This window comes from Pelodiscus sinensis, chromosome 4, assembly GCF_049634645.1.
Source record: "Pelodiscus sinensis isolate JC-2024 chromosome 4, ASM4963464v1, whole genome shotgun sequence".
In the NCBI taxonomy this organism is placed as follows: domain Eukaryota; kingdom Metazoa; phylum Chordata; order Testudines; family Trionychidae; genus Pelodiscus; species Pelodiscus sinensis.
The window spans coordinates 105,031,560-105,056,634 of record NC_134714.1 but is presented as its reverse complement, the minus strand read 5'-3'; the positions used below and the strand labels follow the sequence as shown (position 1 = coordinate 105,056,634).

The window sequence follows — 25,075 nt, the reverse complement described above, 5'->3', positions numbered from 1 at the left end:
TGGGCAGCACCTGAGTCTTGCCTGGGTAGTCACCTAACTGCTTAGCTTACAGGGAACACTGCTGTGACCCCCTTCTGACAACAAAAATTACTATACAATCCCGAGATGGGGGAGTGAAGCCTGAGCCTGATTGAGTCCCTCCATCCTGGGTGGGGAGCCAAGGCCCAAGTCTCAGGTGGGGGGGGGGGCAGTAGTCTGAGCCCCACCAGCAGGGCTGAAGCCTTGGGCTTCTGCTTCAGCCTTAGGGGGTGAAGTTCAGGTGTCAGCCCTGGGCCACAGCAAGTCTAAGTCAGCCCTGGTAACCCCATTAAAATGGGGTTGTGACCCACTCTGTGGTCCCAACCCGCTGTCTCAGAACCACTAGCTTACACTAATGAGTTTCAAGGTATGATCAATGGTAGAGCATAGCTACTTGGGTTAGCTACTGTTTTAATTGTCAATTTTTATTTAGCTTTTTTTGTTTTTATAGCTGTAATAAAATTGTGTTCCTTAGTTTCTTAAGAAAGTGCTACCTCACATGGTGCTGGGCAAGTTAGTATATAGGACAGTAAAATAAACACTAAGTATATTGGTACATTGTAGAGACATTAAAATGATTGCACATTATAAGAATTACTTTATTGTTTTTATCCTAAATTATTTATTTACACATCACACATCAACATATTGTTGATAGTAGGCTTTGTCCTTTTAGGAGAATTCAGTAAGTGTTGTTTCTATGAACCACTCATATTGAAGTATTTGACCATCAACTTCATGGAGAAGTGCATATACACTTACAGTTGCTTTATATTATTAAAGGACACACTCTAAACTGGTAAACACCTTGAGGGGAATTCAGTTAACATAAACACTCTCACCCTTTGTTATAAGCTTCCTCTTCTATCTTGGCTTTTGTCTCATGGTTGATCTCTGAACAACTCTGTGTCAAGAGCAAAGCAGACGATTCACAGTCGTGCTCCCCATTTGACTTTCCACTGATAAGATGAAAGAAAAAGAAAAAGAAAATATAGCATTGGAAAATATTGTGTTTAGAATGAGCTATTGAAGAATGCTACAGTTTCTTTCATACTAAATCTGACCCTGCTATGATAAACTCAAATCTATATTTGGGAGGATATCTGAACTCTTTCTTTTCAAATATCTTGGGGAAAAGCCTTGCAAAAGAGAAAAAAATAATGGTACCGGCAAGCTTTTAATTTCAAATATAATTATGTAAAGAGCAGTAACTGACTGGTCTCTAAGGCTATGTCTCTACTACAGCTCCAGAGCGATGCACTGGGGCCAAGGAATGTCAATTTAATGGGTCTAGTAAAGATACACCAAATTCACTGCAGATCACTCTTCAGTCAACCACAGTGCTCTACCCCAAATGAAAAGCATAAAGTCACTCAGTGAGGGTATGTCTTCACTACCACCCTAGTTTCACGAGGAGTAATGGTAGTTCGGACTAGGAAGCCTAGTCCGAGCTACCTAGTCCGTGCTGCGTGTAGCCGCGTGGCACGGAGTCCGCACTAGCGGACATTTAAAAATGGCGGTGCCCGGCTATATGCAAATGAAGCCCGGGAAATTCAAATCCCGGGCTTCATTTGCAACTCCGGTTGCCTACATTACCACCCTAGTTCGAACTAGGGTGGTAGTGTAGACATACCCTGAGAGAGTACCTCCTGTAGTGAAGACATGACAGTAAGTCGACCAAAGGTACACGGACTCCAGCAATTTTAGGTCAACTTTCTTGGTAGTGTAGACATAAAAAACTCTAAAATTTAAATGTGTTAGATTATGTCTACACTACCACAGTAACTCAACCTAAGGTACATTGACTCTAGCTTCTTGAGTCACCCTAGAATGTCTACACTACTGTAGTAAGTTGACTTGAGGAGCTGGAGTCGATGTACCTTAAGTTGACTTAGTGTGGTAGCACAGCCTTACCTTACTCTTTATACTAACTTCAAACAACTAAAACTCTTTTTATATGCCTGATCTTACTGCCATTGAAGCAAGTAGCAAATTTTCCTTTGACATCAATGGTGCAGGATCAGACCCCATTAGAGGAGAAAAGATTTGTAGTGGGCTATTGATTCACTTAAGTGAACATTTGTAGCAGCCTGCCTTCCTCCCAGTGGGTGCCAACTGGCCAATGTCCTGTGAGCTATCACCAGGGGAGGTTTCCTTATTTGCTTCCGGAAATCCAGCACTTCATTAGCCAGATATAGCAGAGGGCAAATACACATAACTCTAGTGAAGTTAACAGAGCTGAACGAGCCTACATTAGGGAGCCAGCTGGCCTCATGTCTTCTACATACTGGAATTTTCAAGAAATGCTTCTGTTACAGGATAATATTAACTTTTTCATATAATGTATTGCTGAGGAAAGGTAGATTATATTTCCAAACATTTTGTGGGATCTATTGTTGAAAAATATGGGTAAAATTTAGGCAAAACTCTATTTGGCAAGAATAGGAATTTTGCTCAACTAAAGACAGAATGAATGAACAACTGTACGGTGAAATTTTCAAGGCTTTTGTGTCATTTATGTATACTGTTTTCTCAGCTTTAGAATATTAGAGCTTTCAGTAAACCATAATGGGGATAAGACAAATCACATCTTAAGATTAAAAGCAAACTAAAAAGACAAAAGTTAACATTCTTTAACGGAATGATTACTGCATATTTTTAAAATTTTCAATTCTTCACAATGTCTAAAGCATTTTAACAAATTTTGATCTAGATTAACACCATATAATGCAAATAATTTCAACTTATTTTTAACACCGTCCAAACTAAGATTGTTAAAAATACACTATATTCTAAGCAGACTTTGTGTGTTATCTCATGTCCTTCCATAAGTTACTTGTCTTTTAATTCTGAAATGTCAGCAAGCAACTTCCTTAGAATGTGCAATGTTTCCTGAAAGAGATAAGTGTTTTGCCACGGACAGGAGCCTGTCAATATGCTGTATGCTTTCATAAACTCACGTGCACACAGTTTTTTAAGTGCAGCATATCCTGTGTACACAATTGAAAACCTTTGTCAAAATAGGCCAGAACAGTTTGGGTGTATCTTCTGTTCTCATCTTAAAGTATCACGTGTGTTTATTCCTCAGTCTGTTTCCATATCATAGCCACCTTTATCATCAAATTATTACAGATGCTTTACATTTGTCACTATGGCTACGTCTACACTACAAAGTGTTTGCGCAAGAACAACTGTTTGCCTATCGGCAAAAACATGGGTGCTCTGATGGCCATTCTGTGAGCCACAATCAGAACTTTCTTGCACAAGAACATCCATGCAATGTGGACACTCTCTTGCGCAAAAGCACATCGTTTTTGTGATGCGCTTTGAGCTCTGGACGTGCTTTTGCGCAAGAAGTTTTTGTGGAACAACTCTTCTGCAAAAGGCTTCTTGTGCAAAAACCCTGCAGTGTAGCTGAAGCCTATTTGAACAGGGAAGTTATCCAATGTAAACCACAAATGTACACAATCTTAAAAAGTGAAGGGTACAATACTGGCGGTCATAACTTCAAATTAGATGCACTAAAACTCAATGAGGTATGTAATTTAGACTACTGTGACGGGGCGGCGGGGATCACGAGCCCCAACCCCGCACCCCGCACTGGGGCACCACGGGGGACAGGTGCCGAGACACCTGAGCGGTTCTGCCGTGCCTGTTCGGCGGCGGCTGCCGGCGTAGGCGGGGGCAGGGCGGCGGGGAGTTCAAGCCCCAACCCTGAGCCCCGCGCCAGGGGTGCCGCAGGAAACTGCCGCTGGGACGCCCGAGTGGCTCTAATGCACCGGCCCAGGGACGGCTGCCGGCGCAGGCACAGGAGCTCCCCCTGATGGGCTGCCCATGCACTCGCCCAGCCCCTCCCACAGGGGGCATGCGCCGGTGTCCCTGAGCAGGGGCGCCAGGTTTAAAAGCTGGATGGCCAGGGTGCAAAGGGGAAAACGAGGGAGCTCCGGCGGGACGGAGAATGGACAACCACCACGGACGGCGGCGGGGCGGCAGGACCGACGGTGGACCCAGGACAGGCAATCGAGTGTCCCACGGCCCGAGAGGGTGAGTCACCCCTGGCATCCCGCTGAACCAGACTGAGACATACGGACCCGAAAGGGTCGGAGGAAGCAGCCCAGGACGGGGTCGGAAACCCCGGGGACCGGTGCGTTGTGGCCATAGCCCCCCCAGTCGGGCAGCGTGCCTCAGACGCACTCCCTTAGGGTCCTGGGCTGGGACCAGGAGAGGGGGCGGGCCCAGGCCCCCCTCCGCCCTGGTCGGATACCAGGGGATTATTCAAGAAGCGAGACAGTGAAAGATAATGACCCCTCTCCCCAAGATAGGGGCTGGGACCGTTACAAATGGTGGAGAATATAGGCACTAAGCCCCTAGACTAGAGGGGGTGCCCCCCCAAAAACTCAACCCCAACCAAGGCTCAAGACGGCAGAGAATCCCACAAGGGGTAGAGGGCGCCTCCCGCGGGATAAGTGGAGGAGAGCCGCCACCATGGACCCGGCACAAATTTTTGAGTGTCTCAAGGAGCAGCAGGCGCTACAGCAACAGCACCAGGTACAGTTGCTACAGCAGCTGGCCACCCAAGGCAAAGAACAGCAGCGCCAGCTAGTGAGGAAAATGACTCAACAGCAGGAGAGGTGGCTGCAGCAAGGGGTAGGCCAGGGAATCGCGGCCGGACTGGTCGGAGATAGAGATGAGGGACTCGGGGGAGCGGCCCAACTGCCGATCAGGCTGACCAAGATGGGACCGCTGGATGACCCCGAAGCGTACTTGGTAACTTTCAAAAGGGTGGCCTTAGCAGCCCGCTGGCCCGAAGACCATTGGGCCACGCTTTTGGCCCCCTACCTTACGGGACCAGCGCAATTGGCCTACAGGAGTTTAAGCCCCCAGGACGCCTTGAAATATTACAAGGTCAAAGAGGCCATATTAAACCAGATAGGGGTGACACCAGAAACCTACCAACAGAGGTTTAGGGCGGAGCGATACCCCCAGGGGGCCTGGCCGCAAGCCGTGGCGCAGAAGTTAAAAGAACTGGGCTGGCGATGGTTGGAGCCGGAGAGGCAAGATAGCACCCAGCTAGCGGACGCAGTAGCATTAGAACAGTTCTTGCAGATTCTTCCCCCAGGGGCCCAGCAGTGGGTACGCAGGCACTGTCCACCAGTCCTGACAGATGCGGTCGCCCTAATGGAGAATTACATGGCGGCCGAGACGCGCGGAGGCCCCGGAAGAGGGGACAGAGAGGGCCGGGCGGACCGACCGCTGAGGGGCCGAGCACGTCCCGAAAGGGGACAGGCACGCTGGGACCTAGGCCGAGGGGTGGCCAGGCGAGGGCCGGAGGTAGGAAAAGAGGGACCCCCAGAAAATATAGGCGTAGGGGTACATCGACCAGAGGGAGTTGGGGGAGGGGCGGTAGAAGCGACAACTCCCCGTCCCCGATGTTATGAGTGCAGACAGGAAGGGCATTTCAAGCACGAATGCCCCTTCATGGATTGCTCTTTCGGGCAAGAGGTCTCTATGGGAGTGCCCCCTTGCCCTGACCATGGAGCTAAAGTAACCACCCAAGTACTGGTGGAAGGGGTGCCGAGACAGGCTTTAGTGGACTTGGGGTGCAGACAGACGATGGTCCACCCGGAGTTAGTCCCAAGCCCCGAGCCTCCTGGCTCCACAATTTGGGTGCGGTGCATCCACGGGGATGTCCGACCCTACCCCACGGCCTGGGTGAGGCTACAGTGCCAGGGAGAGGAAGGCATTTGTCAAGTGGCCCTGGCCCCGCAGCTAGCCTACCCGGTAGTCCTAGGGCGGGACTGGCCTGGCTTCTGGAAAATTTTGCAGGCAAGGAACCTGTCGGACGCTGGCCAACAAGTCGACACAATGGAGGGGACCGAAGTCGAACCCGACTGGGTCACCGCTCATGACTTCCTTGATGAACAACAGAACGACCCATGCCTGGTACGGACCTGGGAACAGGCAAGGGGGGGCGAAGAGGATGATGAGACTAACCAACAGGAAACCCACTTCGAGGTACGGAGGGACTGTTTGTATCGGGTAATCCGGGAGGCCGAGGACCCGGGGTGGGTCCGACAGCTACTGGTACCCGGCCGCTACCGCAATAGGGTGCTAGAACTCGCTCACGCGAATTGCTGGGCTGGACACCTAGGCCAGGAAAAAACCTTGCACTGACTTACGCAACGGTTCTTTTGGCCCGGTATATACAAGGCTGTAAAGGACTTCTACGAGTCCTGCCCCACCTGCCAACACACCCACTTACGACTATGCCTGAAGGCCCCATTGGTGCCCCTCCCGGTGGTAGACGTCCCCTTCGAGCGAGTGGGGTTGGACCTGGTGGGCCCCATGGAAAAGTCCGCCTCGGGCTACCAATACCTCATGGTCTTAGTCGATTACCGAACCTGATACCCGGAGGCGGTCCCTTTAAGAAACACCACCGCGGCTACGATCGCGGGAGAGCTGGTTAAGATATTCGCCCGGGTGGGGATCCCGAAGGAAATTTTGACTGACCAAGGGACCAACCTAACATCCCGCCTAATACAAGAAGGCTACGTCTACACTGGCCCCATAAAACGGAATAGTCATGCAAAGGAGGTAAGTCAGAACAGGGAAATCTGCGGGGGATTTAAATATCCCCCGCGGATTTCAATAAACATGTCCGCCGCTTTTTTTCCGGCTTGGGGAAAAGCCGGAAAAAAGCGTCTAGACTGGCGCGATCCTCCGGAATAAAGCCCTTTTCCGGAGGATCTCTTATTCCTACTTGAAAGAACTCTTTCAGAAAAGGTGTTCTTCCTCGTAGAATGAGGTTTACCAATGTCGGAAAAACCCAAGTTCATTAAAAATTTTTTTTGAAAGAACGCGATTGCAGTGTGGATGTAGGTGACTTTTTTTTGAAAAACAGCCATTTTTCTGAAAAAACCCTGTAGTCTAGATGTACCCTTAGTAAATGTGGTACTAACTAAGGGTATGTCTACACTACCACCCTAGTTCGAACTAGGGTGGTAATGTAGGCAACCAGAGTTGCAAATGAAGCTTGGGATTTGAATTTCCCGGGTTTCATTTGCATCTTGCCGGGCGGCGCCATTTTTAAATGTCCGCTAGTGCTGACTCCGTGCCGCGCGTTACACGGGGCACGGACTAGGTAGTTCGGATTAGGCTTCCTATTCCGAACTACCGTTACTACTCAAAACGAGGAGTAATGGTAGTTCGGAATAGGAAGCCTAGTCCGAACTACCTAGTCCATGCCCCGTGTTGCCGCGCGGCACGGAGTCCGCACTAGCGGACATTTAAAAATGGCGCCGCCCGGCAAGATGCAAATGAAGCCCGGGAAATTAAAATCCCGGGCTTCATTTGCAACTCCGGTTGCCTACATTACCACCCTAGTTCGAACTAGGGTGGTAGTTTAGACATACCCTAAGGGTATGTCTACACTACAAAGTTAATTCGAACTAACAGCCATTAGTTCGAATTAACTTTGATAGGTGCTACACATACAAACCACTAGTTCGAACCAGGGGAGCGCTTAATTCGAACTAGGTAAACCTCATTCTACGAGGACTAACACCTAGTTCGAATTAAGTAGTTCAAATTAAGGGCTGTGTAGCCACTTAATTCGAACTAGTGGGAGGCTAGCCCTCCACAGCTTTCCCTGGTGGCCACTCTGGGCACCACCAGGGAAACTCATCTGCCCCCCTCCCAGCCCCGAAGCACTTAAAGGGGCACGGTCTGGCTACGGTGCCTGTGCCAGGTGCAAGCCTGCCAGCACCCAGCCAGCAGACCCTGCACCTGGCACAGCACGAGCCAGCCACCCGCTGACACCCAGCCCTCTGCCTCTTCCCAGGACCAGGTTGGTGGCTCCCAGGAGCTTGCCCGGGGCCGCAAGAGGCGGGCGCCCGCCTGGTCTAGTGTGGACATCGTGGACCTCATCCACGACCTCCGCACTAGGCACAGGAAAGTGGCCGTCTAGGGCAGGAGAGCTGCCAGCCTGGCCACCCAGGAGCAGGTCTGCATGAAAATCAAGGTGGTCCAGTGAGACCCCCGACCCTGAGCCCTGAGCTTAGAACAGCCATACTGGGTCAGACTAAATGTCCATCTAGCCCAGTAGCCTGTCTGCCAACAGCGGCCAACACCAGCTACCCCGGAGGGGATGGACCGAAGACAATGACCAAGCCATTTGTCTCGTGCCATCCATCTCCAGCCTTCCAAAACAGAGGCCAGGGACACCATTTCTATCCCCTGGCTAATAGCACTCCATGGACCTAACCTCCATGAATTTATCTAACTTCTCTTTAAACTCTTTTCTAGTTCTAGCCTTCACAGCCTCCTGCAGCAAGGAGTTCCACAGGTTGACTATTTGCTTTGTGAAGAAGAACTTTCTGTTATTAGTTTGAAGCCTGCTACCCATTCATTGCATTTGGTGTCCTCTAGTCCTTCTATTATTGGAACTAATGAAGAACTTCTCTTTATGCACCCTCTCCACACCACTCGTGCTTTTATAGAACTCTATCATATCCCCCCTCCGTCTCCTCTTTTCTAAGTTGAAAAGTCCCAGTCTCTTTAGCCTCTCTTCATATGGGACCTGTTCCAAACCCCTGATCATTTTAGTTGCCCTCCCCTCTCCCACCCTCTCTCTTCCCCTCTCCCACCTCCTTTTCCCAGTCTCCCTGAGTTTTGTTCAGTAAAGAGTGTTTCTATTTTTGAACACACATGTCCTTTATTTTGTACATCAGGAAGGGGGGCTAGGGAAGGGTAAGTGGAAGGAGGTGAGGGAGGAATGGGGTACGAGCCCCTGATGGGGAGGACTGGGGTGGCTCTGCGGGCTCCTCGGGGTGGAAGCTCTCCTGCAGCCCCCCGACTGGCTCCCCCTCCCCCCCCGGATGGCAGCCTGCAGCAAGTGCAGCCAGGCTGATGGCCGAGTGCTGTGATGTGCCGAGTGTGGGCATTCAGGGCACTCCAAGCCAGGACTGCTTTGCTGTCCCTCATCGAGTTAGACAAGTGAGCGAGGAACCCCTGAGAACTGTCTGTCCAGGGTGGGGGTCGGGTCCCTTTAAGCACAGCCCTCGGCTAGCCTGAGACAGCAGCTCCACGCTCTAAGTCCTAACCTGATGCCCTGCCGGCACTGCTTCTGGCCATCCTTAACCTTGGTTCAGGGTCCACTCAATGTGGACATGCTAGTTCGAATTAGCAAAACGCTAATTCGAACTAGTTTTTAGGTCTAGATGCACTAGTTCGAATTAGCTTAGTTCGAATTAACTAATTTGAATTGTTAGTTCGAATTAATGTTGTAGTGTAGACATACCCTAAATGATTTCTGAAATCTCACAACATACAACCATTCTATACTAATGAGTATTCTAGATGCACTGCAAAGATGAGATAAAGCCAGCAGGATTTTGAGAGTTTTGTAAACCCTCTGGAACTTTGTAAAAATGATGGGTTTCTGAAGCTTTGTAGAGTTTCATGAAACAGTTTTTTTGTGCTTTGAACCATTTATTTTTCCAGGTAAAATCCATTTTAAAAAGCAATTCCTGTAGGCCTGGATGAAACAAATGGGTGACTGCCTTCATTAAGTTACAACTTCATGCATGAAACTGTAAATGCAAATAAAACTATTCAGTATTAGAATAATAAGGTCAAATCCTCCATTGGTGTAAATCAGCATAGCTTCATTGACATCAAAGATCATAATCCTATCATTTTAGTTTCTCCACAGAAATTGTGGCAATTGTATATTGAATGCCTTCGCTATCCAGTAAATCCTAATATGAAAAATAACCTAAGAAAACTCACTCCTCCAGAAGTGCTGTCAGGAGAGGAGTAGATGTCAGACCACTTTTTCCATTAGGTGATTCAGACTGTGAATTGAAAACACGATAAATAAAATGTTAGATTCCATGCAACATTAGGTTTAATGAATTGATTTTTAATGCAACTTCAGTATGATGATAAAGTTAATGATTTATTACCTGAAGTTTTTCTTTTCACATAAAATCTCCTGAAAACTGAGCTTTCAAATTAATTTTGTAAACAGTGGAATATGAATAGCTGTTTTTGCCCCTTTTGTGTGTGTATCTCTTTGCCTTACTTCCTTCATGTATGTGTCCTGTAGTCCAGCGGTTCCCAATCGCTGGTCCACGGACCAGTGGCAAGCCGCAAACCCCTGTCTGCCACACCCACTGGGGTTCCTGATAAGGGAATTCCCTTCTGCCCACTTCATCCTGCAGCAGCAGGCTGAGTGGGGTGATGGGCAGGGCTGGAGATGGAGCCAGGGCCATGTTAAGGCTTTCCCTACTGGGGCAGCCTCACTGTGGCCCTGGTTCCAGCTCCTACAGCCTACATAGCCTGGCTAGTGGGCCATGTGGTGCTGGGGGGGGGGGGGAGGAGGAGGAGGCCACGGTTGCATGATGAGCAGCTGGGGCCTGTTCCAGTAGCTGGGGCCTGCTCTGCAGCCATGTGAGGGGAGGCTGGATCCTGCCCTAGTGGGGGTCTGGAGTCTGCCATGGCTGTGTGGTGGATGGATGAGGCCTGCTCAGGAAAGGGGAGGAGGTCTGGGGCCTGCCGCTTGACAGGGAAACTGGGACCTGCTGCATCTGCACGGTGTGGGAAGCCAAGGTCTGCTGGGGAGGGGGCTGGGTCCTGCTGTGGGGAGAAGGGCGATGGAAGATGTTGCACAGTGGAGGGCTGGGATCTGCTCCATCCGATGGGTGGCTGCTCTTGCCGCCGGGGATGAATAAAATAATATGGCAGGGGGAGGGAGAGGGTGCAGGGGTCAGGGTTACAGTCTATGAAGGGGCTGGGGTACATATTTTGGAAACAAGAAATGTTTTATTTGCATATTTGTTATTTGCACAATGAATAACAAATATGCAAATGTTGCCAGTCCACCACGTGTTTGCAAATGGATTTACCAGTTCCCAGTTTAAAATAGGTTGGGAACCACTGCTTTAGTCCCTTCCTTTATTTGTGCACTGACAACTGTATAGTATCAGAGGGGCAGCTGTGTTGGTCTAAATCTGCATAAACAACAAGAAGTCCTGTGGCACCTTATAGACTAACTGATTTATTGGAGCATAAGCTTTCGTGAGCAACTGTATAGTATGTTGTTTTCCCAACTCTTTCTTTTCTGTAAATTGTGCTTCTTCTGTTGGGTTTTCAATGAGAAATTTAACAATGATTTTTTTCACATACATTCATGTCTTTAAGCAATTCTTGTGGACACATGGTCATGCAATCATGGATTTTACATTTAATTCAATTTAAAGATAAAATTAAATTTAACTCCCCCCAGCTAAAAATATTGCCCCTTTGAAGACATTTCTATCTTACGTACTGCTCTTCAGCTGCTTGTTTGCAATAATTCCCATTATACTTTGGCCTTCCAGTAGAGAGCTTTGACTATGTAACTTTAACAGTTTTAGATTGGTCATCGTGGAGCTGTTAGTTTGTCTTTGAAATTAGGAGCATGTGGTACATTTTGCACAGGAGTAATAAGTTATGTAGCTGTTAGGTTCAAGTTTCATTTGATTCTTCTTTATTGTGCAAACACATAAGTACTACCAAATTACGCTGTTATAAACAAACAATGCAACACAGGAGTGAATAGGCTACTTAGCACAGACCTTAGTGGGAAATACAGATTTTTGTTGCCTGGGTTTTTCAGTTTGGATTTATACTGATGATTAGCTGCAGATTTTCCTTTTTTGGAAGACACTTGTGACAGCTGATTAGAATAATTTCACAGTAAATGATTGAAATCATCATCCCCTCGGTGTTCTATTGTTGAGGTTATGTTTACTTTTTATGCATAGTGCATTACCACTTACTAAACAGAAACTAGAACTCAGAATCTGATTACACTTGAGCTGCCTAGAGGCCCCAGTCAGATGACATGCTGTGTCACCAGATTCCTAACATAAGTAGCCAAGGAAGCGGATCCAGGGGGAGTAATTCCTTTATACTGCACAGCTTACATAGCCACTTTTGACTATTCTGGTCACAAAGGTTGGGTCACAGATTCTACTCAGGCTCATGTCACTGAGAAATCCCCTGGTTGTCTAAATGAAGTTCTAAACAACTAGGTAGGACTTGAGGGTCTGGGGCTTCTTAGAAGTATTTCCTCAGTCTTGGAGTCTCAGGTATTTTTGTGCTGGGAAAGGCTAAGAAGAGACTAACAGATATTTCCAATTTAAACCATATACTTCAATCACTCAAATTTTCAAAGTCAATTGGGTTCAGGTTTATCAGAAATGTTTGCTTAGTTTATATGGCATAGATTTAAGAAACAGGATAATTCTTTTAAATTATGGACTTATTTTTACTTACCAGGGATGGCATTGAAGGCATGGGTGACGTGGTAGGTGACTGGCCAGGAATGTGTAACGAGTTAAATTTAGGAACAACAGCCACACTGACTCTCCTCCGAGGCATATTCTATCAATAAACAACAAACACTATAGAAGAAGCACAACTGAAGGATAATTCCCTGTGGTTGGTAGGTATCGTAAAGAAGCAGATTCAAACAATCCACACAATGGAAATGTTCTAAATTGTACTAGCAGCAACAAGCACAATTATCTATTTTGGATAAGCCATACATAAAACAATATTAAGACAACGTTAAGATTGCTAACGTCAGGAAATGGTGGCATGTATAGCCTTAACTCTGTCTCCTTTGGGTGTATCCATCATGATGCAATCTATACATGTATGATCACATATTGCTTCTTAAATGATACAATATAGGGGTTTTTTTTCTACAAAATTAGATATCTAGTATTCTGTACTACTGTATATCACTCTGTGTATACCAGACAAAGACCAAGATTACCTTTTATAAGAAAAGTGCATAATAAATATATAACTAATTAAATTTAAAAACAACGAATAGCACCGAGTAGCACCTTAAAGACTAACAAAACATGTAGATGGTATCATGAGCTTTTGTGGGCACAACCCACTTCTTCAGATGACTGGAGTATTAGAAGTCCAGATCCAAGAATAAATAAGGAGAGAAAAGGAGAAGAAAAAAAAAGAGAAAAAAAAAAGAGACCGTGAGTAGATTGTTCAAGTAGTTACAAGAGACTGATAAGAACAATTAGCACCTCCATTATGTGGTTGGTCATTAGGATGAGGAAGGTAATGTGCTCGCTAGCCAACGTCTCTGTTCATTCTATTTGCATAAGAAATAAACTTGTAAATGAAGTTACGTTCCAACTCTTCCTTGTGCATTTGGCTTGTGCAATTGGCCTGAAACAACAGAGTTACTTTGAGATCCATTAATGAGTGTCAAGGTATATTAAAATGTTTTCCAGCAGGTTTCTGTGTATTGCCTTTATGGAGATCTGATTTGTGTCCATTAATTCTTTCCCATAGAGACTGTCTAGTTTGGCCAATATACATGGCAGTGGGGTACTGCTGGCATAGATCGCATTAGTGGATGTGGAAGTTAAATGAGCCCCTATGTAGTGACTGATGTGGTTGGGTCTAGTGATGAAATCGCTTGTGTAGATGTGTGGACAGAGTTGGCACCGGGATTGATTGCAGGGATGGGTTCCTGGATGATTTTGATGGAGGTGTGCTGTGTGGTTACTGGAAATAATTTGTTTGAGGTTAGGGGGTTGTCTGTAGGTGGGGAATGGCCTGTTCCTCAAGGCCTCTGAGAGTGAGGGGTCATTTTCAGGATAGGCTGTAGATTGTGGATAATGTGTTGGAGGGGTTTTTTAAGTTGTGGACTGTAGGTGAAGACAAGTGGAATTCTGTTGTTTCTCTTTGGCCCTGTTTTGAAGTAGTTCATATCTGGGTACTCTTTTGGCTCTGGGTCAATCTGTTTTTTCACTTTACCAGTTGAGTATTTCAGTTTTAAGAATGCTCTACATAAATCCTGTAGGTGTAGACAATCTCTGTCTGTGGGACTGGAGCAAATCCGGTTGTATCTTAGGGCTTGGTTGTATATAATAGATTGAGAAATGTGTCAGGGATGGAAGCTAGAGGCATGAAGGTAAGTGTAGTGGTCAGTTGTGTTAGTTTTTAAGGTGCTACTAGACTATTTGTTGTTTTTAAAGTTTTTCCTGTTATAGACTAATTCGGTTCCCCCTCTGAAGCAATTAAATTAAAAGAGTAATAGTGAATTTTTGCTGGTCAGGTAAATTGATAGATACATTATTTTAGTAGTTGCACCCCAGGAAAGCTGGTACTTCCTATTGGCTGAACAGTTCTGACACATGGCTGCTGACTAAGGTCCTGATTCAGAAAAAAAAATATTCAGAAAAACACTGAGTGCTTGCTTAACTCTGAAGTAAATGGGCTTTAACAGTTTTCCTGAATTTGGGGTCTAAAGTATTAAAGCATACTTCAGGAAACACTTTTAATTTTCATTGTAGTCTAATTAAATAACTTTATAGTTGATGTGGAGAGCACTCCATCTGTAGGTACAGCCAATCAGCTGTAGTTTGACTTCCTCACCCAAAAGACCCTTCCTAATTCAGATTGCTTGCACCACGCCTAAAACAAAGATCTGAGTATAATTGTGAACCCAATGCTATGAGAAAATACCTTGCAAAACATTAAAACTCTACAACTGCCCAATGATTCAGGTAACTGTAGCTACATATTTTATTTTGCTCACTCTGGACCCCCCATAGAAGAGTGCACGGACCATGCCAAAGAACACTGCTGTTGGAGAAGTGGATCTCTGAGAGCCATACTAGCTCATCTGTTTTGAGGCTGTCCCAGCATACACTCCTCATTTTTTCAGGAAGAACAGCTCTTGTGCAAGAAGGGATTTTTGTGCAAAAAGGAGCCGTCTACACAGCTCTTTATTGCGCAAAAGCCTCTTGTGCAAAAGGGATGCAAAGAGGAAATGCAAATGCGAGCGTGACATATACAAATGAGTGCTCCATTTGCATTTCCTCTTGCGGAAAAGCCTTGCAGTACAGATGTAGCCTTTCTCTTCCCACTGAGTATCTGCATCGGATTGGGAACATGCTGGACCTTAACTGTTACAAATGAAGGAATATAAATATGAAATAAAGCAGGCAGAAGTTGAATAACACCTAAAAGATCAAATTTCCTATCAGCTGAATGGATTCTCAGTTGTATTTATAAATTAGGGAATTTAGGGAGTTGCCTTCTAGCTAGGTCAAAACCTAGGGTTCTGCACATATTTAAAGCTAGCTTTGCTAAAACTATTAACAAGTCAGGCTACAATATCTAGCATGGAGAATCTCTCATTTATGAATGCCGTAACAAAACAAGAAAAAGACGATTTTCTGTGCTGACTGAATCAGTGAGTATTACAGAAATGACCTGGTTGCTAAAAATGATAATTGGACTGAGACACAGATTCTGCGACCCTTCCTTCTGCAGTCATTCTTAGTCTAATGCTCAGCTTGTATAAGTGGAATAGCACAACTGAAATCACAGCTTACTGACTGCAAAGCAGGATTGCTCTCTAAAACACTGTTATTCTGAAACAGATTAATGGGGCCCTTTATAATTTTTCAATTAATTCTAAATATTACTAATATTTATTCTTGTATATAGCTATTCGCAATTTCACCAAATTCCAAAATTTTTGAATTGGCCATCACACAAACTGCACTGCAAGACTGTAGTAGGCAATACAATTCTATATGTTTAGATAGTGACTGAACTTTTGTTATGTAAAATCTTCTCTTAATAGTTTAATTTCTGTTAATATTGTAAGAATACCTTTCCAACAGTAAGAGACATAGATCTAGCTGAACGAGGCACTCCATCTTCTGTATGGAAAACAGTAGATAAAGAACAGAGTTAGACTATATGGATAAATCCCTATAAAGAAGACTGATATATGAACTGATCTCAGTTATACCAGTGGAAATTTGTAATGACTCCACTTATTTCAACCGACTTCAGTTGCCACTGGAGATCAGAATCTGGCATCTTGGCTATAAGAATCTGGCATATTCCTATGTGTTGATTTTTCAGAAGAAAGTTTTAACACTTAAAATTCCAGTAGGCTACATAAACAATAGCAGTGAAACAAAGAAGTACTAACTTCTTCTTTTAAAATTTTGCCTCCTGAAATAAATCCCTTTTCATCGCAATTTATTTCTGAGGAAGTCCAATAGAAAACAGGAACATTTAAGCATACATATAAGTAAGCAATTAAATATAAAAATATGGCCCTACGATACTTGAATAATTTACATTTATTCTAAATGATTGTTAATCTAACAATTATAATTAAAAATATAGGATAGGAACTGCACAAAAGCCTTCATAATCTACTCTAAGGAGAACATAGTGGCTACGTCTACACTGGCATGATTTTCCAGAAATGCTTTTCGGAAAAGCGCATCTAGATTGGCAGGACTTGGCAGCACTTTTTCCAGAAAAGCGTCCGTGGCCAATCTAGACGTGCTTTTCCGCAAAAAAGCCCCGATCGTCATTTTCGCGATCGGGGCTTTTTTGCGGAAAACACTACTGTGCTGTCTACACTGGCCCTTTTCCAGAACAGTTTTCCGGAAAAAGACTTTTGCTCGAATGGGAGCAACATAGTTTTTCTGGAAAAGCACTGATGATTTTACATTAGATCATCAGTTCTTTTCCAGAAATACAAGCGGCCAGTGTAGACGGCTGGCAAGTTTTTCCAGAAAAGCGGCTAATTTTCCGGAATAACTTGCCAGTGCAGACACAGCCCACGGCTTTTCAAAGCTAATGTCTGCTGAAAGTGAACTCTAAACACATGCAAGAGGATGTGCAAATGACTATTTAAAAAACAGTCAAAATTATGATCCCAGGGACAACCATAAACATCTCTCGGTAACTCCAAGTAAATACACACAAGATATTATAAAGATGTTAAATATCCAGTGTTTTGTTTTTAAAAAGTGACTGAAGTCTTTTGGAAACTATGAAAAATGTTCCATTTAGAAATAATATTGCTTCTCTCATAGACTTTCTGTATTTCTTTTCTCGTGCTTTTTATAATGAAAATCATTTACATGAGCTATCATAAGAAAAAAAGATCCTGTTTTCATACAAATGTTCTTAGTAGTAAAGAATGCTCAAATAAAATATATAGGATAGACTGCAGAAACAAAATTGTTTCCAAACAGAATGTTTTTAAAAGTTTCACACACACATCATCAGTTGTTCTTCAAGTATTTACATTTATTTTAATGTAGTTCGTGCCTATTTATTTCTTAAACTAATTCACTTCTCATATTACATCCATTGAACCATTGTTGAAGCTAGTGTTCAGGAAGTCAATGCTAGCGAGTGAGTACTCTAGAGACAGTTTAATGGTTGTTGGTATAGAATCCTCCCACCATGTTAGCATCAATTTTCTGGACAGTATAATCAACTTCAACAATCCTAAAGACAACCATGTACAAGAAACTCACAAATCACCACAACTTTATAGATCTAGTAACTACTCCAAACACACCAAGAAACCTGTAATCCACAGGTAGATACTCAGATGCCATGGCATATACTCTTAGCACAAAGTCCTGGAAGAATATACACATTTAAACACACCTTCAAAACCTCCTTCATCAAACAATGAGACTCCACCAGAGAAGTACCGTCTTTTAGTGAATATAACCCACGAGTTATATTCATTTTTACAAACCCCGCCCCCGCCCTCAGAGGGCTATACTTGTGTGCGGGGTATATAGGGTTTTTTTTACTCAATGGAAGAGGATCCCACCCCCTTCACTACCTTTGCCGGGCTGGGGTTAGTTTCCTGCGCGATCCAGCCGGGCGCCCTTCCCTGCCTGCAGCCACCACATGCTGGACCCGCTGCACGCTCGCTTGTTGCTCCTAGGCCGGTGCCTGCCCCACCACCCCGAACCATGCCCCAGCCCAGGAGCAACAAGCGGGGCATGGTTCGGGGTGGTGGGGCAGGCGCCGGCCCGTGAGCAACAAGCGAGCGCACAGTGGGTCCGGCGTGCAGCGACAGCAGCTGCAGGCAGGGAAGGGCTCCTGGCTGGATCGTGCAGGAGCAAGGAGCAATAAGCACCATGTCCCAGCCTTGCTCCTGAGAGCCATTGCCACCTGTAGATTCCTGCCGCTGCTGCTGGCCGCCGAGCAACTTGCTCCGGGCTCCTTCCCTTTGTCAGCTTGGGCTGGGAGCCTCCCGCCTTGCACCTCTGCCCCGGCTCCGGAGCGTTCCCAGCTGATGCGCCCCTTGTAAATTTCCCTGCGTTGTTTGGTTGTGGGCTGGGAGCCTAACCCTCTGCACTGTAAATATACCCCCGCACCCTAAATATACCCCCAGCACAATCTTGTATATCCCGCAGGTTATACCCGTGCACGGGGTATACAAGATTTTTTTTACTGAAACAGCAAAAACCACGTGATATATTCGGGTGCGGGTTATATTTGGATACGGGGTATATTCACTAAAATACGGTAGATAGCATCCTGGAATGGGTCACCGAAATACCCTGAGAGAACCTGCTTCAATACAGAAATAAAACCTCCTGCAGCCACATACCCTCTAGCTGTTACCTACCATCCCACCTTGGAACCCACACTGTATCATCAAACCAATACAATCCATAATCAATGGGAACCCTGTTCTGAAAGAAATCTTTCCTGAATCCCCACCCCATTTCTGGCCTTCAAACAGCTCCCTCCATTTCCAAGCTCATCATCGGAAGCAAGCTTCCCCACAATAACTCAAAGTGGCACCAGACCCTGCCAGAACAACAGATGCAAAGCCTGAGGCCATAGCTACAATTAGCACTCCTCCCCAACACAACTCCAAAACACAGCCTTCAAGATCCATGGTCTTACACAAGTCTCACAACATGCAATACACTAACTGCTCTTTTAACAATTATGTGGTTGAAACAAGACAATTCCTGCACTCTTGAATGAACCCACATAGAAAAATGATAAATGCCAAACTCACCCTCTCACCTGTGGGAGAACACTTCCCAGAGTGATCAGTATGTCTGGGTATGTCTACACTACCCCGCTAGTTCGAACTAGGAGGGTAATGTAGGCATACCGCACTTGCAAATGAAGCCCGGGATTTGAATTTCCTGGGCTTCATTTGCATAAGCGGGGAGCCGCCATTTTTAAAACCCTGCTGGTTCGAACCCCGTGCAGCGCGGCTACACGGGGCACGAACTAGGTAGTTCGAACTAGGCTTCCTATTCCGAACTACCGGTACACCTCGTTCGGACTAGGAAGCCTAGTCCGAACTACCTAGTTCGAGCCCCGTGTAGCCGCGCTGCACGGGGTTTGAACCAGTGGGGTTTTAAAAATGGCGGCTCCCCGCTTATGCAAATGAAGCCCGGGAAATTCAAATCCCGGGCTTCATTTGCAAGTGCGGTATGCCTACATTACCCTGCTAGTTCGAACTAGGAGGGTAGTGTAGACATACCCTCTGAGGCATCGATCCTCATCCCCAAAGGAAACCTGCACACTTTCCAAAGACAAGCCGGGGAGCTTAAAATCATTACTTTACCTCCTCTGGGAGGTATCCACTGGCTCCATCAACAGCATTGAGGAGCAGCGGGCGCTGTCTGGGGTTCTCTGCTCGGTGTCCCCGTCCGGCTCCCTTGTTTTAAACCTGTGACCCGCACTCCTGACTGTGTTTTTCATTATTTGTCCCCCAGAATCAGTTGATCCCTAGATCCAGTCATCCCTCCCGCAAGGCTGGGGGAGGGGCTTTTAGGGGCTGACACTGGCCCAGCCCTGGAGTTTCAAATAGTCACCACTACAGAGGAGGGTGTGGCTACTGCTGCTCCTGATTCTCTCCCCCTTGTTCCTGCTGCTGCTGTGACTCTCACCAACTGGAGCTCTCCCTGCCCTGTCCTCCCCTGCGGCCACCTGCTTGTCTGCCTGTGGAGGCCCCTGATGGACCTGTACCCCTGAGGACTGCTGCTGCTTACCATCACCACTGCTGCCATCTGGGGTGGGCCTGCCAGCCTGCCCCCCCTCCAGAGGGAGGGTGCAGGAGACACACACCCCCGGTTGCCACTCACCCGCTGCTGCTATGTCACCATCACCAGCCCCTCGAGGAGGAAGAAGAAGAGCAGCCACTGCCTGGACTTGTGGAGGGGGGTTGCTTGGACTGAGCTTTGGACAGCTGTGCTCCTGAGGTGGTGGTGAACTGAGTTGCTGCAAGGGGGATCAGGGGAGAGGTGTGGAGCCCTCCCCCTAGTCTAGCCACCCCCCACTTCCTACTGTCACCACCCCCACCACCAACCTGTTAAACCTGGACTTTTACTTCGCCCCTCGGCGGAGCTGCTGCCTCGCCCAAAACTCTACCCAGGACTGTTTCTCTGCAGCAGCAGGCAAGGACTGAGCCCCCACAAATGCTCGTGGATGCACTCCCCTCCCCAACTCCCTTTGACTTGGCCCCCCTCCTTCAGCAACATTTGGCTGGGGGACCCCCCTTTACCTCTGCTCACCCACCCTTGCCCCCCCCACTACAGTAGCTTGCCTCCTTCCCTGCTGTCTGCCCCACTCTGCTAGCCCAGCTTGTTTCTCCTTCCCTCCCTGAGAGTTAGTTTGCTCACTTGCCCCACTCAGCCCCAGAAAGTTTGATTGTTTGTTTGCCTGCACTGCCCAACCTCCACACAGCTCCTTTGCCTGCCTCGTCCCTACCCTAGTCAGCCTTCTGAGGTGTTTGCTATGCCCTTCCAGTAACTGTTTTCCCTTGCCTTGTCCTCTGCTCTATCTCAGCATCTTTCTATCCGCCACACTTCCTTCTGCACCGTTACGGAGAACATCTGGGAGGGGCCAGGCTCAGGGTGTTGAGCTGGTGCCAAGGCATGGACAGGACCAGTTGGTTCGGCACCAGCAGTCCTGTCCATCTCTGCAGCCGTTCACCCATCCTGGCCTCCAAACCCTGCCAGTTCTCTGGCAGAGAATGAGAAAAAGGGCCGGAGGGCTTGCAGTGAGGGGGCGTAGGGTATCCCCTCTAGCAGGGCTTGCATGGGGCTCTCCACACCCAAGCCCCCCTGCATGTACTCCAGGAGATGAAGGCAGCTTTGTTGCAACCCGCTCTTGATTCTCTGGGTCTGAACACAAGGAGGGGATAGGCCAACCAGCCCCCGGGAACACAGACCATTGGAGCAAACCTCATCGGGCAGCATGGATGGACTGAGGAACCCAGCTGCTCCTACCTGGCTGAACCATTTGGATCTTGGACCCAGCTTTTCCTGCAGCCATTTGGGGCACCTACAGTGAGACTGTCCTGATATGGACTGTAACTTGGGGGGGATGTGCACCGCGGAGTCTCGGACCTGCTGACCGGGGTCACCTAAGCTGACAGAGCCTATGAAAATGGGGCCATGAGAGGTGGTTTCTCTTTTAGACTCCGTCTGTGAACAAACCTTTATCCACAAGGACATCTTATTAGTCTTTAAAGTGTCACATAGTTTTCCCTTTTGTTTTATCTTTCCCTCAGTAGTGGCTGATGAGTTACAGCTCCAGTGCATTCCCAGGGATGTCAAAGTCTATCCATGGACCTGAGTGGCTCTGACCATAAATGGAGTTATTGAGGAAATGGATAACCCCATCATTCTTGATCAAGACTGCCAAGGTTTACTGACTTAATCCGTGGAATAGGTCACTGGTCCCCAGCCGCACAGAACACCCCTGCAAACAGTCGGGCTGGCCACAGACCATTGGCTGTCTAGGGCGTGGGGCTCACCGCAGAAGGGGAAAAGGAAGCAGAGGGAATGGAAGGACATGAGGGTTTGAGCCAACCTAGTTGTTCCTCTGGGGAGAACTTGAGGCCTTCTCGCTTGGTGGACTTTCCACAGAACCAGCGAGAGGACCCGTCATTACAGTTTGCCTACAACTGTGTGGCCTGCATCAACAGGGCTGTCACCGATTCACAGACAGCCAAGCAGTGGCCCCATTTTGAGATGGTGTCTGACAGTGTATCATATGGACTGGGACCCACAGACCCGAGAAGTCCAGTCCCAATTAGTCATCCCTCACTGCCACCGGAGAGCTGTTCTGAGACTTGCACATGACATTCCCACCACCAGACACCTGGGCCAAGACAAAACTCTGGCATGGGTCCTGTCCTGGTTTTTCTGGCCAGGTGTTTACCATTATGTAAAAGACTACTGCCAGTAATGTCCTGAATGCCAGTTAGCTGCTAACCGCCGGGTTCCACGGACCCCCGGTACCTATGCCAGTAGTCGGTATCCCATTTGAACGCATGGCAATGGACCCGGTAGGCCCGCTCCAGAGGAGCGAAGCGTGGTTCAAATACATCTGGGTCTTGGTAGACTATGCAACCCGCTTCCCGGAGGCTATCCTGCTGCGGAGTACCATGGCCCATTCTATTGCCTCCGAACTGGCGAAGGTCTTTGCCAGGGTAGGCCTTCCCCAGGAGTTGCTCATGGATCAAGGGACTAATTTTACTGCCTGGTTGCTTCAGCAGGTCTGTGCACTCCTGGGCATCCACAAGCTCCAGACTTCAGTATACCACCCGCAGACGGCATAATATAGTGTTTTAATCAAACTCTAAAGGGGATGTTGCGGAAATTTCCCCCAGCCGAACTGCAGCAGTGGGACCAATTGCTTTCTCCTTTGTTATTAGACATCTGGGAGGTGCCACAGTCGTCAATTCAGTTCCCCCCTTTGAACTTCTCTATGGTTGCGAACCTCGGGGGGTGCTGAACTTAATGAGCGAGACCTGGAAAGTACCCCATCACTTTCTCAGGGGCTCCTCCAATATGTTTTCCAATTACAGGAGCAACTTGACAGGGTAAGGATTTTAGCCCGTATGAACCTCCAGGTGGCTCAAGCAAACCAAGGGTGATATTATAACCAGGAAGCCCAAGAGAGGACTTTTGATCCAGGGGACTGAGTACCTATTCCCCTCCCCTCTGAGGAATCTAAACTTCTTGCTTGGTGGCAGGGTCCCTATGAGATCACACAGCAAGTAGGCCCAGTGATGGATGAAGTACACCAGCCAGACCAGAAAAAGAAAAAGCAGTCAGAGTTACATCAGATCCTATTCCTAGCTGGATATTATTGGTGCTTTGTTCCCCGATTTGCAGCCATTGCCTGAAACCTCTTCAAGAGACTATATGGAAGTCTGTGTTGGGAGATACCTTGTAAAATCTGTTTCTGCACCTGAGCAGGTTGACAATACCTGATTTTATATGATACAGAGCACTATAAACCCATGTGACTAAAGGCAAGCCTTTAAGCACTGTTATTACCAGATGCACCATAACTTCTGCTAGAATTCTGATTGGCCAATTTCTTAAACTCCATTAGCTCAGCATGATCCTTTTCATATGTTCTCTTCAAATTCTCCACATACTGCATCATTACTTCTGTGGCCTTTGACATACGTTTCTCCTAAAATGAGAAACAGACAAAGGTAAATTCTGGATTAATGAAACAAATAATTCATCTCTATGTGTATGTCTACACTACCACCCTAGTTCGAACTAGGTTGGTTAATGTAGTCATACAGAGTTGCAAATGAAGCCCGGGATTTGAATTTCCTGGGCTTCATTTGCATAAAGCGGGGCGCCGCCATTTTTAAATGTCTGCTAGTGCGGACTCCGTGCTGCGCGGCTACATGCGGCACGGACTAGGTAGTTCGGACTAGGCTTCCTAGTCCGAACTACTGTTAAACGAGGTTTACTACCGTGAAACGAGGAGTAACGGTACGGAGTTCGCACTAGCGGACATTTAAAAATGGCGGCGCCCGGCTTTATGCAAATGAAGCCCGGGAAATTCAAATCCCAGGCTTCATTTGCAACTCCTTATGACTACATTAACCACCCTAGTTCGAACTAGGGTAGTAGTGTAGACATACCCCATGTGAGATGTTAACTTTTTCTGTAAAGATCTAAAATGTGACTGTTAACGTATCAAAATCAAGGGCCACACTGGAATTGTTAATAGTCTTACCTGACGAACCGCTCCAACCATTTCAGCACGACTGGAGAGTCTCGCAGCCAAGCGATGCAGTACAGCAATATCCTCCAGCAGCTTCTGGCAAGTTTCTCTATGTTCATAGTGATGCCATAAGGCAGCTGAAGACTGAATTGAAAACAATGCACCAAAACATCAAAGCACAGACTAAGCGCTTTAGAGGCAAATATTCAGAGGATGCACATTTGAAGTGCCATTCCCATTGAAGTCAACGGAAGTCTCACTGGTAAAGACAAATCTGTTTCCAAAACTCAAAGAATACTTAAACTTGCCAGTCTAGTAGCTGTTCAAGTCTCTTCAGCTTTTCTAATTTCCATGATAGATTCACATTTTGATAAGCTATCAACCCTAAACTTTTCAAGAACTCCGAAAGAGCAATACCAAGCAGCATGACTTTCTCTAGTATTGCCTGCAAAAGCCAGAAAACAATCCTAAGGATTGGTGAGAAATGAATCAGAAATATTTGTATATACTAACTCAAAACACTTTGGTAATTTATGCTCCAATTCAGGAATGCACATAAGTACATGACTTCAATGGGATTACTCACATAGTTAAATGTTAAGCATGTATTCATGTGCTTTGCTGAATCAGGGCCTTAGTAAAAAAACTCTTTTTCTTAATAGTGATTGTTGTTCTCTGTAATATAACAGAATAGCCCAAATCCTTCACACTTTGGGGTAGTTCAAATATTGGATTTATTTCCATGTTTTATAGCACGTTTCAATATCAAAGGTCTGCCGTAATTTCAGAAGGGACTTCTAAATCAGAAATAAACCTGGATATCTGTGATTCAGATTTTATTCATAGTTTTTGTTTGCTTGTATATTTATACCTGAAAGAAAAACCTACAGATGTTATTAATATTACATCTACACTATTGCTAACCCCAAACATAAAAAAACAATGGTCCTGTAGCACTTTAAAGACTAACAAAAATATATAAATAACATCATGAATTTTTGTGGGCACAATCCACTTCAAATGACACATAAGAAGTGGGTTGTACCCACAAAAACTCATGATACTATTTATATATTTTTGTTAGTCTCTAAGGGTATGTCTACACTACAATGTTAGTTCGAACTAACGGACGTTAGTTCGAACTAACATTCATAGCCGCTACACTAGCGCTCCG

The 25,075-nt window shown here is 46.4% G+C and overlaps 1 protein-coding gene across 11 annotated transcripts in view; it reads right to left on the bottom strand.

The window, feature by feature from the left end:
- IRAG1 (inositol 1,4,5-triphosphate receptor associated 1) overlaps window positions 1-25,075 on the bottom strand; it is a 190,152-nt gene that overhangs the window by 12,018 nt on the left and 153,059 nt on the right. For all 11 annotated transcript variants that reach the window (XM_075927919.1, XM_075927925.1, XM_075927924.1 and 8 more), the window contains 6 exons: window positions 23,914-24,045; window positions 23,211-23,352; window positions 15,727-15,776; window positions 12,340-12,447; window positions 9,808-9,872; window positions 861-977 (listed from right to left, as the gene is read on the bottom strand). In XM_075927919.1, coding sequence (XP_075784034.1) covers window positions 861-977; window positions 9,808-9,872; window positions 12,340-12,447; window positions 15,727-15,776; window positions 23,211-23,352; window positions 23,914-24,045 — 614 coding nt within the window. The remainder of the gene's footprint in view (window positions 1-860; window positions 978-9,807; window positions 9,873-12,339; window positions 12,448-15,726; window positions 15,777-23,210; window positions 23,353-23,913; window positions 24,046-25,075) is intronic.